The sequence below is a fragment of the Mustela erminea genome, chromosome 11 (assembly GCF_009829155.1).
Source record: "Mustela erminea isolate mMusErm1 chromosome 11, mMusErm1.Pri, whole genome shotgun sequence".
Taxonomy (NCBI): domain Eukaryota; kingdom Metazoa; phylum Chordata; class Mammalia; order Carnivora; family Mustelidae; genus Mustela; species Mustela erminea.
Window position 1 is genome coordinate 71,241,567 of NC_045624.1, and position 17,626 is coordinate 71,259,192.

General features: G+C 35.8%; 1 protein-coding gene across 4 annotated transcripts in view; it reads right to left on the reverse strand.

Moving 5' to 3' along the window:
• ANKIB1 (ankyrin repeat and IBR domain containing 1) overlaps positions 1-17,626 on the reverse strand; it is a 154,921-nt gene that overhangs the window by 91,785 nt on the left and 45,510 nt on the right. For all 4 annotated transcript variants that reach the window (XM_032305005.1, XM_032305001.1, XM_032305004.1 and 1 more), the window contains exon 2: positions 6,493-6,771. In XM_032305005.1, the coding sequence (XP_032160896.1) occupies positions 6,493-6,680 (188 nt within the window). In that variant the 5' untranslated portion in view covers positions 6,681-6,771. The remainder of the gene's footprint in view (positions 1-6,492; positions 6,772-17,626) is intronic.

Genomic DNA, 17,626 nt, shown 5'->3' on the forward strand with positions numbered 1-17,626 from the left:
CTCCAAAATAACAGTCTATCTGCCAGAGCCTCAATTTCTTGCCATTAACACTCTTATTCTCTCAGTCACTAATACATACACATATCTTCAGTTTCATTTAAATATTCGCTTTCATGCAACAAGTACTGGAGTTGTTATTTGGCAAGTACTATTCTAAAACTTGGGCATATTGTGAAGAAAACAAATTAAGTCCACCTCCTATGGAGTCTGCAGGCAAGGAGGGGAGGAGAGGAGAACTTCAATCCATTTAACCCATTAAAAGAACTTGATAACTCCTAAAATGAAAGAGTAAAAAATAGAAATCAAGGGATGCCTGGGTGGCTCAGTTGGTTAAGCTGCTGCCTTCAGCTCAGGTGTATCGGGCTCCTTGCTCGGCAGGGAGCCTGCTTCTGTCACTGCCTCTGCCTGCCTCTCTGCCTGCTTGTGTGCACTCTCTCTCTCTATCTCTGGCAAATATATAAAGCCTTTAAAAAAAAAAAAAACAGAAATCAAAAATTAGAAACTCCATTACTTCTCAAAGCTTGATATTAACATATGTTCTAATGAAGGTTTTATATTTTATTTCCAAAGAAGCTACTCTGTAAAATTTAAAGAATATGTACTATAATTCCCATTTTATTTATTTATTTTTAGATATTTTATTATTTATTTGCCAGAGAGAGAGGGAGAGTGAGCACAAGCAGGAGGAATGGCAGGCAGAGGGAAAAGTGGGCTCCCTGCCGAGCAAGGAGGCCAATGTGGGATGTGATCCCCAGGACTCTGGGATCATGACCTGAGCCAAAGGCAGATGCTTAACTGACTGAGCCACTCAGGGGTCTCTGTAATTCCCATTTTATACATGACTTTCCACGAGATATAACTAAAAAGTATCCCAACCAGGACACTATGACTGCAAAATTTAAGTCTTCTTGCTACATTAAATAGTAACTATTTATGAATATGGATTTAGTTTCTTATGAGGGAGGCACTGTGGTGTGACAGAATGTAAATAAACAATATTTGGGTTCTGAGAGATAAGGACCCAAACTAGCTGCTAAATTGTAAACTATTTTTACCATATTATCCTGCCTAACAAGAGAGGAAAGTTATGCCTGTTTGTCGTAGGTACCATAAAGTTAAAGGAAATGGTGATAAAATCAAGGTCTTATTCCATATGGAGGTTTTACTCTATGGCCACTAGGTCATTGACTAAGTATATATATATATACCTGTGTCTATCCATGTATTTCATGTATTAGTAATCTAGCCAAGGTGAGCAAGGGACTATACTGAAGCCAGTAGACATGTACCTAACATCAAATGAGGCATCGTAAGAAAATAATGGCCGTTTTTGTTAGAAAGTCTAGCAAGGTTAAATACAGTGAAATATCTGAAGCTATCTAAAACACAAATAATTAAAACAGACTTGCTATTTTATTTAATGCTGATGAATACGTGCTATTTACCCTTATTCTACATGACAGTGTTAAAAAGAATAATTTCTTGGGGGACCTGGATGGTTCCGTTGGTTAAGCGTCTGACTCGTGGTTTCACCTCAGGTTGTGATCTCAGGGTCATGAGATGGAGTTCCACCTTGGGCTCCCTGTTCACAGTGGAGTCTTCCCCTTCTCCCTCTCCCTCTGCTCCTCCCCAGCTCTCATTTGTTCTCTGTCTCTCAAACAAACAAATAAATAAATAAGTAAAATCTTTAAAATGGGGGGAGTAATTTCTTAATTCAAAAAGCAAGTAAACATTTAATAATTTATGATTTTCTTAACTAAATTTTTTAAAAAACAAAAAAAAAATCAGATTAAGGAAATCAGAGTTGCTTAACCTTAGGAAAGGAGAACAATAATTTCTGATTCTAGCATATGATGTAAAGGCTTTACTAAAGAAATTATGAGCCACTGATCTCTCCAGACAATAAAGGAAATAAAGAAAATATCCAAAAACTTTAGGCTGAAATGAAACATATAAAGTTAAGTAAAATACATATGGCCAAATTATAAAAGTAGTTCAAACTTGTAACTAAAGAGAATATATGTCATCTTTTCTATAGGTCTTTACTTATTCAATAGAATGATAACCACATGACAGAGAAAGACAGATATATTCCTGCCCTGAAAAGTCAAGAATATTGACCAAATCAGCAGCTCTTAAATTTTTTGGTCACAGGTTTCTTACACTTTAACAATCAGTTAAGTTTCCTAAGAGCTTTTGTTTATGTGGGTTATATATATTTATGTTTATATTAAAAATTAAAACAGACATTTAAAGATACTTATTCAGAAAAAAGCCATTATATATTAAATAATCTTGACATATTAAAATGAAAAAAAAACTATACTTATAAACAAAAATTAAGTGAGAGGAATGGCACTATTTTACACATTTATAAATTTCTTTTCAGGTCTAGCTAACAGAAGACAAATTCTCATAGCATTCTATCTGTTGTGATGTGTCGTTTTGGTTCAAAGAATATAAGGAAAATCTAGCCTCTATATAGTTAGAAAAAGGACCAGTATTCTAAAATACCTTTTCTAAAATTAGTAGTCTAAAGTGCCTGAATATTCATATTTGATACTATACCAAAAATTCAACAAGTGGCCATTTCTTGTGTTACTTGCAATGTAAAATCTGAAATCAAACCAATCAACTTTTTTCGTACTATACTCAATGATGGAGAATAATTAAAAACAGTAAGTTTAAGTAAAAGAAGTAACTTTTACTGCTTCAACAAGGATATTTTTAAGTGAAACTGTTTTTTTTTTTAAACTGCAAGTGGCCAGCCGTGATGAATACAACGATTACTACGAAGGTTGTGTACCAGGTTTTAATTCATCTACAGGCATCAGCAGTTTTATTTCCCATTTATTTTGCACTTTCACTGCAAATGTCAACACAGTGAAAAAGGCAAATAATACTTTAGTATTAGTACAAAAATAGATTTGACCTCGTGTAACTCCTAAAAGCATCTCAGGATCTAAGAGTCCTCCTACATACTTTAAGAATCACTGTGTTAGGGGCGCCTGGGTGGCTCAGTGGGTTAAGCCTCTGCCTTCAGCTCAGATCATCATTTCAAGATCCTGGGATTGAGCCCCACATCAGGCTCTCTGCTCAGTGTGGAGCCTGCCTACCCCCCAACCCCCCGACCCTGCGTCTCTCTGCCTGCCTCTCTGCCTACTTGTGATCTCTCTGTCAAATAAATAAATAAAATCTTTCAAAAAAAAATACTGTATTTTACTTTAGTATTCCAAGCAAGTTTTAATTAATCATATTATAAGACTTGATACTAAATATTATAGTAGTTCAATGTTAGGAAGCTAAAACAAATCAACAGTTCTGTAATCTCACTGACGATACTCAGCTTTAACAAAAAGTTTTAATGGTTTAAGTATTCAATAGTTAATCTATTGAGAACATTACTATGTGTCTAAAACTGTATTTACAATCTTTACAATAGAGTGGAGAAGATGAGTTTAACAATAATAAGATGGTTTAAAATAAGATGGTTTAAAATCTAAGTTGCAGGAATTCAGAAAACAAAAAAAACCCTGCAGGTCAGAGTAGTTGTAGGTATATTCATGAAAAGGGCAGAAACCAAGTTAGGATTTAAAGGAGAGGGAATCAGAGAAGAAAGAAGACATTTGAGAATCAAAGAGCAACAGGAATAAAAGCTAACGGGGTGGCATTTCTAAAGGTGGGAGAGCACAAAGGAAGTCAGTCAACAAGTGTCATTGATAAAACCTTGTTAAGAAAGTAATGAGAAATTAGGCTGGCTGGGTAAAATGAGGGCAAGGTCAAGGGACCTTTAGAAGTCAAACAGAGTAATACAGCCAAAAGAGTATTGTTACAGTTTTGCCATGATAGAAAAAATATTAAAAAGGATATAACTGGGGGCGCCTGGGTGGCTCAGTGGGTTAAAGCCTCTGCCTTAGGCTCAGGTCATGATCCCAGGGTCCTAGGATTGAGCCTGGCATTGGCATTGGCATCAGCATCGGCATTGGGCTCTCTGCTCAGCAGGGAGCCTGCTTCTTTCTCTCTGCCTGCCTCTCTGCCTACTTGTGATCTCTGTCAAATAAATAAATAAAATCTTAAAAAAAAAAAAAAGGATATAACTGAGCAAGATTAATCTGGACATGAGATTATGATAGGAAAAGACTTGGGAAAAGAACATTTAGGAATCAGATATTTTCCACGTTGGAAGGACAGGTTGATAAGGGTGAGCTAAGCTTGGGGCAACGGAATGGAAAGACGTGAACTCTAGAGATAAAACTTAGTGAACTTTCTATTAGTAGCAGGTTAGGTAAAGAAGAGTGAGTCAAGGATTATCTGAATATATTTAGGGTTACAGAAATGAGAAGCAATAACATTATTGAGTACATACTGTATCCTAGGCAGCATGATAGACATACAACACATTAATTAATTGTCCCACAAACTGTATGTAATAGATATCTATTTTACAAATAAAGGAACTTAAGCCCAGAGTGATGAAATAACTAACCTTGCTAATAAGTGGCTTAGGCAGGCCTGACACATAGGTTTATCAGACCAAAGAGATACGAGGCCATCACAGTGGTAACAAAACCTAAAGTCTACTGTCATCTGCCTGGGCAATTAGATTTTTCATTTGTAAGCTGCTGGAGATCTGACAAGTTGCTTAATTTTCTGAGCTTCAGTTTTCTCACCTCTACAATGCAGACAGCAAACTACCTCACAGAGTTCTAATGAGGATTAAATGAGATAATGCACATGGACACTGTTAATACTGCCGAGAAAACAGTAAGCACTCATGTAACATATTATGCCTCATGTACTGTGCCTCAGCACAATATGTTAGTGTCATTAACACAGGGAAAAACCAAAAATATAAAATTTCAAACAAGATGAATTGATGGTGGCTTCGAAGTAGGTATCTTTAGAGAAACGGAAACAAAAACTAAATGCAAAAAGGAGAGGTTATGGAAATACCCACTAAGTCAAGAAATACCGACTTTAGTTTTAAGAGGTTGCAGAGATGCCTACTTGATAACGGGTCTGGACGACTTAAACTCACTCAAGGAATTTTTCTCATTCACAAATTCTCATCAAAAATATTTCCTTGTGCGACAATTTCATAAAACTTTTATTTACTTTGTATAGGATATTATGCTAGATGCTAGAAGTACAAAGAAGGTACAATTTTTAAAAAGCAGTAATTTAGGTAGAGAGAAGATATACAAAATTATAAAGCACAATGATATAGTAGTATATATCAAATAAGTAATACATACAAACAAAAAAAGCCACAGAAGTTAAAAAAGAAAAGACTGAGGTTCCTTTGGGTTGTTACTGGCTAAGGAGACAGATAAATCCTGCTCAGGGCCTTGAAGGAAGGGTAAGACAGATAAAGAGAAAGCTCAGAGGAGTGGGGGAGGGGACTCCTGGCAGGGAAAGCAGCATGCACGAAGCAAACAGAGCATACATACATGTTTCAAGGAAACTAAAAGGAGCAGCTTGATTTGGACAATTTATATTAAAAGAAATACAAAAAAGGGCCAAATTTTATCAAGTTCTAAAGAGCTCTGCATACTACTTTATCAATTTTATTTCACTATGTAATAAGTAAAGAAGTGTCCCTTTCTCTTTCAGCATCAGACTGTTAGAGCTGCATAATCTACTGCTTAAAACCCTAAATCTGTTATAGAACTACTATCTTCTGCTTCTCTCATTTTATAAGGTAGCAAATATAAAATTTAATTCTCATGTAATGAGGTAAGAATCTTCATATAAGCATGTTTGCCATCAACTAATGCTTTCTTGCTGGAGAGATTTTAAGTCTTCTCAGTATTTTCAATTTTAAGGAAATGTTCTGCTTTTTGAAGCCTTTTCAAGTAACTAAAGCCCATTAAAAGAAAGGAAACTAAAAATCATGACTAGATAAGGTAAATACATCTGTTTTTTCAAGTTTAACTAGCTAACCAGAACCGAAAATTTTGCTGTAAGTACCATTTCCTACAATATTTGGATAGCTGATAAGTACTACCCTCAAATTCAAATGTTATAAATTAAACACTAAACTTACCAAGATATCATACTATGAAACATATTGAGGATCAAAATGTATTTACAGCCACAAGAATATGTGATCCAACCTATTAAAACTTTTGGTCTGATTTAGGCATCATAGAAAAAAAAGAAACATACTGAATAATTCACTGGGGCACCTGGGTGGCAAAGTCGGGTAAGCATCTGAGTCTTGGTTTTGGCTCACGTTGTGATCTCAGGTTGTGAGACCCGAGTCCCATGTTGGGTTTGGCTAGGCAGAGTCTGCTTGAGTTTCTCTATGAGCACCCTAAATAACCCCTGACCCTTAAACTCTCTCTAAAATAAATAAATAAACCTTAAAAAAAAAAAAGTTTGATTCACTACAATATAACATGCACATATGCATGTGGGTTTTTTTCCCCAAAATCAAGGATTTTTTTCCTTTCACTAATTTATCATTAATTGGTTTCCAGTAATACTTACCCTAGTATTCTATTCATTCCGTGTCTAGCAGCATAGTGTAATGGAGTATTGTGCTGGTAGGGCTCCCCATAAGATGTATTTGGATCAAGAGATTCTTTCAGCTGAGGGTTGTTTTCATAAATTTGGCAGGCCAGGTTTTCATCACCATTGATGAGTGCTTTACGGAATTTGGTGGTTGTATTTCCCATGTTTTCTTTTGTTTTTTTCTGATAGGCTGTGGCACTTTTTTCCTTTCCCCTTCAGCCACTTCTTGGATGTTTCTGCAACATGTTTCACATTCTAATGGGAAAAAATATTATCAAATTAGACTGTAAAACATAAGTTACAAAGCAGTATCCTAAATAAATAATAACACAATTAGGAACACTAAAAAAACCTAGGAAGCATATGTAAGGGAGCAAAGTAAATTACATTTTACCAAACTTATCTTAATAGAAAAAATACCTCAAATTTTCAACACTGCCCAAATCAACTTCTTGTTAAATTAACATTTACCCACACAGAAACTGTTAAGGTTTCACAGGCAGCACATTGTACTATGAAACTTATATGCATATAAGAACCCTTCAATTTTCCTTTTCACATTGGCAGGAAATAACGACTTAATTTTATGGTTGAATACACTTAAATCTCTGCATAAATTATGTACAAAATAGACTCAGCCAATTTGGGGGCATGAAAAATGTAGGAAATTTTGCTCACATATGAACTTCAGAATAGGTGTTAAGTTACAGTTTTAAAAAACCCCACAATCCTTGGCAAGTATGCTCAATAATAAAGGCTACTTTCACTCCATTCCAATAAATGTTTCTGAATCTACTCTTGAACTATGATCGAAATTAGTGACAGGGGCGCCTGGATAGCTCAGTGGATTAAGCCTCTGCTTTCGGCTCAGGTCATGATCTCAGGGTCCTGGGATTGAGCCCCGCATGAGCAGAGAGCCTGCTTCCCCCTCTCTCTCTGCCTGCCTCTCTGCCTACTTGTGATCTTTCTGTCTGTCAAATAAATAAATAAAATCCTTAAAAAAAAGAAATTAGTGATAAAGGAAATAGCATATGTGAAGGCAGTTATGAAATAAAAGGACTATTCAAGAAATGGTCAGTACACATGGAGCTCAGGTTCTCTAGTTTTGAAATAACAGAAGATAAAACTGAAAATATGTTGGGGCCACTTAGAAACTTATACTTTAATCTGTAAAGAATGGATAATTAAAGGATTTTATGCATGGCAGTGACAGAATAATTTTATGCTTCCGAAAATTAACCATGCGGACAGCATGGAAGACAGACAGGAGGGAGGAAAAGATAGAGGCAGAATACAACAGTCCATCATGATACCTAAATAACTCAGCAGCAGGCTGGACATTAAAACATAGCTTATTTAAGAAAACAGTTGAAAATAATATATACTTTTCAACACAAGTTTTATATAGGGTAGTAACAGTTTCAACAGAATACAGAAAACAGGCTGAAAAACAAGTGAGTTTTTTTTTTTTTTAATTTCCTATAAAACAGAGTTTCTCATCCTTCCTTGGCTGTACACTGATTAACCTGGAGAACTTCAAAGAGTCCCATTAGCCAAGCTACACTCCAGAGTAATTAAATCCGTTTCCAGGGAGTGGCACAAGGGCACTGGTATTTCAGCAACTTGGGTGATTTCAATGTGCACACACCACTATATAAAACCCTTGTAACTCCCTCCAGGCAAATGGTTATATCTGAGTATGGAGATAAAGGTGAACAGGCAGGGAAAGACATCTGCTAAATCTATTTTAGAGACAGGTGCTAACTACTGACTTACAAGAGCAGTATTTTCTGGCCCACATCTATACTTAATGAGGTCAGCATTTCAGTCTTTTTTTAAGGGCTCTTTGCTACTGACATTTTTATTTTAAATATGCAATACGTACACATAGATGAATGAGTAAAGAAAGACAAAAGATAACTGGAAGATAATCATAGTTATCATTTTGACAAATAACCACCCTATTTATAATGTATATAAATATTTGTTTTATACATCATATATACAGTATAAGTATGTATACATATAAATTGGATCACTACATAATTTAAAATTTTTTATTTAATTTTTCAGATGGTTGCTCAATCTTTGAGTACTATTCCTTCATCATTTCATCTAGAATGAGAGAAGAAAATCCTTCCCTCTGACACTTACACTTATCATAGTATACCAAAGACACTTTGGGGATTTTTCAGGGACACCCTAGATTTTTTTCCTTTTGTTTTTCAAAGGATCTAGGAGTCATTTGTTTATTCTCAGTGAAATAATCTGCGTTCTGTAGAACTGCATTAAGTATTTTAAGGATTTGTTATTCTTAATGAAAACTCCATTCAGTTTATTGTATATTTCAATCTATAACCAAGTATAAACCAAATCTTGTAAATTCTAAAGGGTCTTTCCTAAGAATTTGAAAACTTATAGTTGTTTGGTCTTATGATTCTTCCCTGTTTGATTGCAACTCCAATGATAAAACATTTTTGGAGTTTTGGATCAGATTAATAACACATTTTCTTTGATTTGCATTGTACTTTAGCAAATGTTGTGTAAGAAAAGTAAATTGTATCCAAAATGTTAAAAAAAAAAAATGGAAGAAATTAATGATATCTTGGGGTATTTATTGAAAATAACGGGGCGCCTGAGTGGCTCAGTTGTTAAGCATCTGCCTTCAGGTCAGGTCATGATCCAGGGTCCTGGGATCAAGCCCCGCATCAGGCTCCTCGCTCAGCAGGAAGCCTGCTTCTCCCTCTCCCACTCTCCACTTGTATTCCCTCTCTAGATGTCTCTTCTTCTCTGTCAAATAAAATTAAAAAAAAAAAAGAAAAAGAAAATAACAAGATACTTTAAAAAAAATCAGTAACGCTCTGGGGCGCCTGGGTAGCTCAGTCAGTTAAGTGTCTGCCTTTGGCTCAGGTCATAATTCCAGGACCCTGGGACCAAGTCTGCATTGGTCTCCCCCTGTTTGTGTTCTTGTGCGCTCTCTCTCTCTCTCTCTCACAAATAATAAATAAATAAAATCTTTTAAAAAATCAATAATGCTCTAAATGTGCATTAAACATTACTGTCACTCATGGTGAAAAGCATAATGGCATCTAGAAACCTTTTTGTGGTTCTCAGTTATTTTCAAGTCTGTTTCATTTTTAAAATTTGAGTTTAATAAGCCTGAAAGTCAGCAGGAAATGCATCATTTTAAAGTCATAACTCCATTCCCTCAGATTATTCTCACAAGTTTTACCTAGAAATTTGCCAGATGTGTCCTTTAACTTTTTCATAGCCACAGTTAGTATAACCTGAAGTGACTGTTGTCTCTTTGATTGAATGAAACTCTTAAGTACTATTTCCTCAATTTTTTTTTAAGATTTTATTTATTTATTTGATAGAGAGAGAGATCGCAAGTAGGCAGAGGCAGGCAGAGAGAGAGGGGGAAGAAGGCTGCGGGCTGAGCAGAGAGCCCGATGTGGCGCTCGATCCCAGGACACTGAGATCATGACCTGAGCTGAAGGCAGAGGCTTTAACCCACTGAGCCACCCAGGTGCCCCTATTTCCTCAATTTTAAAATAAAACTAAGTATAGAGAGCTTCATAAGACAGGTGAAGGATTATCAAAGAGGTGAAAATAATTCCTTATTTAGGGCCTTTAAGTTTTACGGGAAAATCTAGGCAAAATTTCATCATCTTTCAGTGGTAAAATACAGCACTCAATAAGTTATTTAATGAAAAAAGTAAGAAAAATATAGCTTATCAATGGACTCTAGAAAGCTTTCCTTAATTTCTGATTAACTTTTAATTGTGAAGGGCTCTATAACACTTGCTTTAAATCGTTCTTTCAACTTACTTCCCTTTCCACAGGTTAATAATCTGCAACAAAACTTCAGGGGCACCTGGGTGGCTCAGTGGGTTAAAGCCTCTGCTTTCGGCTCAGGTCATGGTCCCAGGGTCCTGGGATCGAGCCCCGCGTCGGGCTCTCTGTTCAGCGGGGAGCCTGCTTCCTTCTCTCTCTCTCTCTGCCTGCTTGTGATCTCTCTGTCAAATAAATAAATAAAATCTTAAAAAAAAAAAAAAAACTTCAAGTGTACCTAAATTAATAAACTACTCCCAGAAACCTTTTATAGAATATAAAGTTTTTCAGAAATAACTTGCTCTTAGCTTCCCTGTCTCCACAAAAGTAAATTATTTTTAAAGTCATAATTATGAAGTTGTTTATCTAAATGAAATAATTGGTTCCCACTCTTCATCTACCTAGAAGAAAACCCATCACACACATTGATCATCTACTTCTAATTCATCCCTCTGCAACTGTTTGCCCCATTGATAAGAATAACAATTGTAATCTACAACTAAATGTCTCTTTAGAAGAGAAACAAGTAAAAATTCATTCAAACAGTAAGTCCCAAGACCACTCCACTTTAGGTTGAAATCAGAGAGATGTACCAAGGAAGAAGATTCCAGAACTCTTTACATCTACAGAAATGTTCTAATTGTTACTGCATTAATACTTAGAGAAGAGGAGAGGATAGTTTAAAAACAGACTCTAAGAGAACTTTCAAAGCATAAGGTAAAAAAGAAAAAAGAAATAAGGATAGAAGGAAAAAAGCCAGGAAAAGTCAATATACAATAGCAGACAAAAACCATGTGGGAAAGTCATATATTAAGCTATCAAGTCTGTTCATTCACTAATTCAACAAACATATTAATCTGTAATTATTTTCATTTGTCACTATGCATCAGAATCACCTGGAGAGGTGATTTCACCTAAGGACCAAAAGGCCAGAAAGAGAATTTTAAAAACCTCCTAGCTGATTATAACATGCAGGTCAGACTTGAGGACCATGGGTTAGTTTTGAAACTACGCTAAGCCAAAGGTAATGGCAAGCAGTGTGATGGCAAGGAGAAGTGTAGGAGTTGGAAAGACTTGTGCTCAAATTCAAGTAACTTAACTTTTGATATGTTTCCTCATCTGTAAACCAGCAGTATTAATATCTACTTTCTTCAGTCAACAAATACAAAGAACAAACATAAATATCATTGCACCTATGGAATTTATATTCTGGTGGGGGTAAAGAGAAAAGCACTGTAAGGCTTTGATTTTATTCTGTGTGTAACAAGGAGTGATTACAGGTTTGGAACTACATCTTTCTCAGGATTTAGCAATTTTAGAAAAATGCATTCATAGTTTATCCATGAATCAATAGTTCATGCATTTTTGTTGCTGAGTAGCATTCCACTGCATGGATGTACCATTGATTTTTCACATATTAAAGGACATGTTGGTTGTTTCCAGTTTTTGAAAATTGTTAATAAAGCTATCATAACATTTACATATAAGTTTTATGTGAATGTATGCTTTAATTTCTCCTGGGCAAATATCCAAGAATGGAAATACTGGGGAATGTGGTAAGTGAGTTGTTTAACTTCATAAGAAACCACGGAACTGTTTTCCAGAGCAGATGTACCAACTCATTCCTATTGGCCATGTTACAGTTGCTCTGTATCTCAGTTAGCATTTGGAATTATCAGTTTGGGGGGAGTCTTCCCCCCCTTTTTGTTCTTTTGGTAACTATCCTAATGGATGTATTGTGGTATCACATAACGGTTTTAATATCCATTTTCCTAATGATTAACAATATGGATCATGCTTTGATATGCTTATGTACCATGAGTGTATCTTGATTATATATCTAAAACGTCTGTTTAGATCTTCTGACAATTCTTAAGATGGATTACTATTGATTTTGAGTTCCTTATATATTCTATTAAAAAAAGTTCTATGTTAGAAATGTGATTTGAAATATTTCTTCCAGTCTGAAAAGTCTTCTCTTTTCAGTCTCTTAACAGTGTTCACAGGCCAAAAGTCTTAAATTTTGATGAAGTAAAATTTACCATTTGTTTTCCTTTTATGGGCTGGGCTTTTGGAGTCATATGTAAAACTCTGCCTAACTCATGTCACAGGGATTTTCTCATATATATTCTCTTGGAAGTTTTTTTTAGTTTTAGGTTCCCCATTTAAGTCCATGATCCATTGTGAATTAATTTCTATATAAGGTTGAGGTATGGATTGAGGTTCATTATGTTTTTTTCAATTAATTTATTTTTTCAGCGTAACGGTATTCATTGTTTTTGCACCACACCCAGTGCTCCATGCAATACGTGCCCTCTCTAACACCCACCACCTGGTTCCCCCAACCTCCCACCCCCCACCCCTTCAAAATCCTCAGATTGTTTTTTAGAGTCCGTAGTCTCTCATGGTTCATTATGTTTTATGGACAGACATCCAATAGTTCCAGCCCCATTTATTAAAAAAAGTGTTCTTTCTCCACTGAATTGCCTTTGTACCTTTACCAAAAACCAACTGAGTAGCAAAGTGAATTCAACAATAGATTAAAAGGATCAGATACCACAATCAAATGGGATTTACTCCAGAGATGCAATGGTGGTTCAACATCTGCCAATCAAAGTGATACACCACATAAACAAAATTAAAGATAAAAATCATATGATCATCCCAATAGATGCAAAAAAAAGTATGTGATAAAATTCAACATCTGGTCATGACAGAAACTAACAAAGTGGGTAGAGAGAGAACATACCTCAACACAAGGCCATACATGAAATGTCTACAGCTACAATCATACTCAGTAATGAAAAGATGAAACCTTTCCCTCTAGATTCAGGAAAAAGACAAGAATGTACACTCTTGGCCACTTTTATTCAGAATAATTTTGGAAGCCCTAGCCAAAGCAATTAGGTAAGAAAAAATATAAAAGACCCAATTTTTTTTTTTAAAGATTTTATTTATTTGACAGAGAGAGATCACAAGTAGGCAGAGGCAGGCAGAGAGAGAGGAAGGGAAGCAGGCTCCCCGCCGAGCAGAGAGCCCAATGCGGGGCTCGATCCCAGGACCCTGGGATCATGACCTGAGCTGAAAGCAGAGGCTTTAACCCACTGAGCCACTCAGGTACCCCAAAGACCCAAATTTTTTAAAAAGGAGTAAAACTGTCACTATATTTGCAGATGATATACTTTATATAGAAAATCCTGAAGACTTTGCCAAAAACTATTCAAATAAATGAATTCAGTAAAACAGCAGGATACAAAATCAATATATAAAAATCTGTTCTCTTTCTATAAACTAATAATGAACTATCAGAAAGAGAAATTAAGAGAGCAATTCCATTCACAACTACATCAAAAAGAATAAAATACCTAGAAATAAATTTAACCAAGGAGGTGAAAGATCTATACACTGAAATATATAAGACACTGATGAAAGAAACTGAAGATGGAAATAAATGGAAAGACATTCTATGCTCATGGATCAGAAGAATTAATATTGTTAAAATATCTGTATGACCCAAAGTAATCTACAGTTTCAGAACAATCCCTATAAAAATTCCAATGGCATTTTTCACAGAAACAGAAGAATCCTAAATTTTGTATGGAACCACAAAAGACCCAAAATAGCTAAAGCCATCTTGAGAAAAAAGAACAAAATTGGAGGCATGATACTTCTTGATTTCAAGCTATATTACAAAGCTACATAATCAGAACAGTATGGAATGGACATTAAAAACAGACACACAGATCAATGGAACAGAATAGAGAGCCCAGGAAATAAACCCATGCAAATATGGTCAATTAATTTATGACAAAGAACCCAAGAATATATCATCCTGAAAATACAGTCTCTTTAATAAATGGTGCTGGGAACAATGGACAGCCACATGCAAAAGAATAAGACTAGATCACTATTTTACACTATACACAAAAAATTAACTGAAAATGAATTACAGACATGAATGTAAAACCTGAAAACCACAAAACTCCTAGAAGAAAACAGGTGGCACTCCTTGACATCACTTTCAACAATGTTTTTTATGGCAAAGACACCAAAAGCAGTAATAAACAAGAGGCATTAATATCAAACTTAACAGCTTCTACACAGCAAAGGAAATCATCAATAAAATGAAAAGGCAACCTACATAATGGAAGAAAATATTTGCAAAGCATTTACCTGATAAGGGGCTAATATACAAAATATATAAAGAATTCAGTCAACTCAATAACAAAAAAAAAATCCAATTAAAAGATGGACAGAGAATCTAGATAGAGATTTTTCCAAAGACATTCAGATACAAGGCCAACGGGTGCATGAAAAGATGGTCACCATCACTAATCATCAGGGAAATGCAAATAAAAGCCATAAAGAGACATAATCTCCTATCTGTTAGAATGGCTATTATGAAAAAGAGAAGAAATACCAAGTGTTGGTGAGGATGTGAAGAAAAGGGAGCCCCTGTACACTACTGGTGGAAATGTATATTGATGTAGTCACTAGAGAAATCACTATGGTGGCTCCTCCAAAAATTAAAAATAGAACTACCATAAGATCCAGAAATTCTAGGTGTTTACCCAAAAGAAAACAAAATCACTAACTTGAAAACATACATGCACCCCCATGCAGCACTATTTACAATACCCAAAATATGGAAACAATCTAAGTGTCCAACAATGGATGAATACATAAAGAAAATGTGCATCTATCTATATATCTATAACAGAATATTATATGTCATATAAAAAATGAAATCTTGGGGCACCTGGGAGGCCCAGGGGGTTAAAGCCTCTGCCTTCAGCTCAGATCATGATCCCAGGGTCCTGGGATTGAGCCCTGCATCAGGCTCTCTGCTCAGCAAGGAGCCTGCTTCCCCCACCTCTCTTTTGCCTGCCTCTCTGCCTACTTGTGATCTCTGTCAAATAAATAAATGAAATCTTTAAAAAAAAAAAGAAATCTTGCCATTGGTGACAAATGGTTGGAACTTGAGGGCATTATGCTCAGTTGAATAAGTCAGACAAAGAGGGGCGCCTGGGTGTCTCAGTGGGTTAAGCCACTGCCTTCGGTTCAGGTCATGATCTCAGGGTCCTGGGATCGAGTCCCACATCGGGCTCTCTGCTCAGCAGGGAGCCTGCTTCCTCCTCTCTCTCTCTGCCTGCCTCTCTGCCTACTTGTGATCTCTCTCTGTCAAATAAATAAATATAATCTTTAAAAAAAAAAAAAAGTCAGACAAAGAAAGATACTGTATGATCTCACTTATATGTGAAATCTTCAAAATCAACCAACCAAACAAAAACCACTAAGCTCATAGATATAGACAATAGACTGGTGAAACTAATATAATACTGTATATCAACAATACCTCAATTAAAAAAAAAACAAACAGCTGACTATACTTGTGTGCATCCAATTCTGGACTCTATTCTGTTTCATTTTTCTGTGTCTATTCTTTTTTTTTTTTAAGATTTTATTTATTTATTTGATAGAAATCACAAATAGGCAGAGAGGCAGGCAGAAGAGAGGTGGGGGAAGCAGGCTCCTTGCTGAGCAGAGAGCCTGATGCAGGGCTCAATCCCAGGACCCTGAGCTGAAGGCAGAGGCCAACCCACTGAGCCACCCAGATGCCCCTCTGTGGATCTATTCTTTCTTTCTTTCTTTTTTTTTTTTTTAAAGATTTTATTTATTTGCTTGACACAGAGAGAGAGAGAGAGATACCAAGTAGGCAGAGAGCAGGCGGGGGTGGGGGAGCAGGCTCTCTGCTGAGCAGAGAGTCCGATGCGGGGCTGGATCCCAGGACCCTGAGATCATGACCTGAGCTGAAGGCAGAGGCTTAACCCACTAAGCCACCCAGGTGCCCCTGTGTATCTATTCTTTTAGCAATACTGTATTATCTTGATTACTTGAAGAACTGACATCTTTAACAATACTGAGTGTTCCAATCCATGCACATGGTATTTCTGTCAATTTACTTATGTCTACTTTGACTAATTTTTTTAGTCAGTGTTTTGTATGTTGGTTGTATCATACAAATGGCATATATATTTTGTTAGATAAGTATTTATTTTCGAGGGGTGCTACTATTATAAATAGTACTATACAAAATTTTAAGTTCCTACTGTTCATTTCCAGTATATAGAAATACAACTGAATTCATATATTAGACCTTGTAAACTATGAATTTGCTAAATTCACTTATTCTAGAAGTTTTTGGGTAGATATTCTGGGATTGTCTAAAGTAGGCCCATGTCTTCTATGAATAGAGGCAGTTTTATTTCTTCCTTTAACATATAAATGCCTTTTCTTTTTCTTACTCTATTATAATGGGTAGGCTGATTTTTTAGTTAGTGAAAGTTTAAGGAAAAATAGGATTATTTGTATACAGTACATAAATATCTCAGGGGAGATACTGAATAATCACAAAGTGAAAAGTGGCAACTTTACAATGAAGAAATATGGGGAATACCACTTTCACCAAGTGATTAAGATTAACACCACCAATAACATATTGACATCATTTTCCCTAATTTAGCACACTAAAAAAAAAGCACTTTACTTCTGTAGTATTCTTATGAAAAGACATATAACACCCACTTAAATATGTGACAGTACCAGATAAACTCAAATTGAGCGACATTCTACAAAATAACTGGCCAGTACTTTTCAAAAAAGTGTCAAGGCCATGAAAGACAAGAAGGGACTGTACAACTGTTCATAGATTAGGTAAGACTAAGGAAATGTGAGAACTAAATGCCACATGGGATCTGAGATTGAATTTTAGAACAGAAAACAAAGTCATAAACAGAAAACTGGTGGAAACCAAATAAAGTATGTAGTTTAACCAATATCACACCAATGTTAATCTCTTAATTTTGATAACTGCAGCATGGCAAGATGTTTACATTAGGGCAAGCTGGGTTAAGGGGAGGCACGAATTCTATCTAGGTCCTACTTTCTTTTTTTTTAAGATTTATTTATCTGAGAGGACAGAGCAAGCAGAGGGAGAGGGAGACAAGAAGACTCCCTGCTGAGTGGGGAGCACAGTGCTGAGCTGGATCCCAGGACCCTGAGATCATGACATGAGCTAAATTCTAGAGGTGAACACTTAACCTACTGAGCCACCCAGGCACCCTTCTCTGTCTTATTTTTGCAACTTTTCTTTAAATCTATAACTACTTCAAAATAAAAAGGTGAAAAAAAAATTCTAGCTTTTGGGTTCAGAACAAACCTTAGGAAGGCACAGACAAAAATAGGGAGAATGACCTATAAGGAGGACACTAGGGTA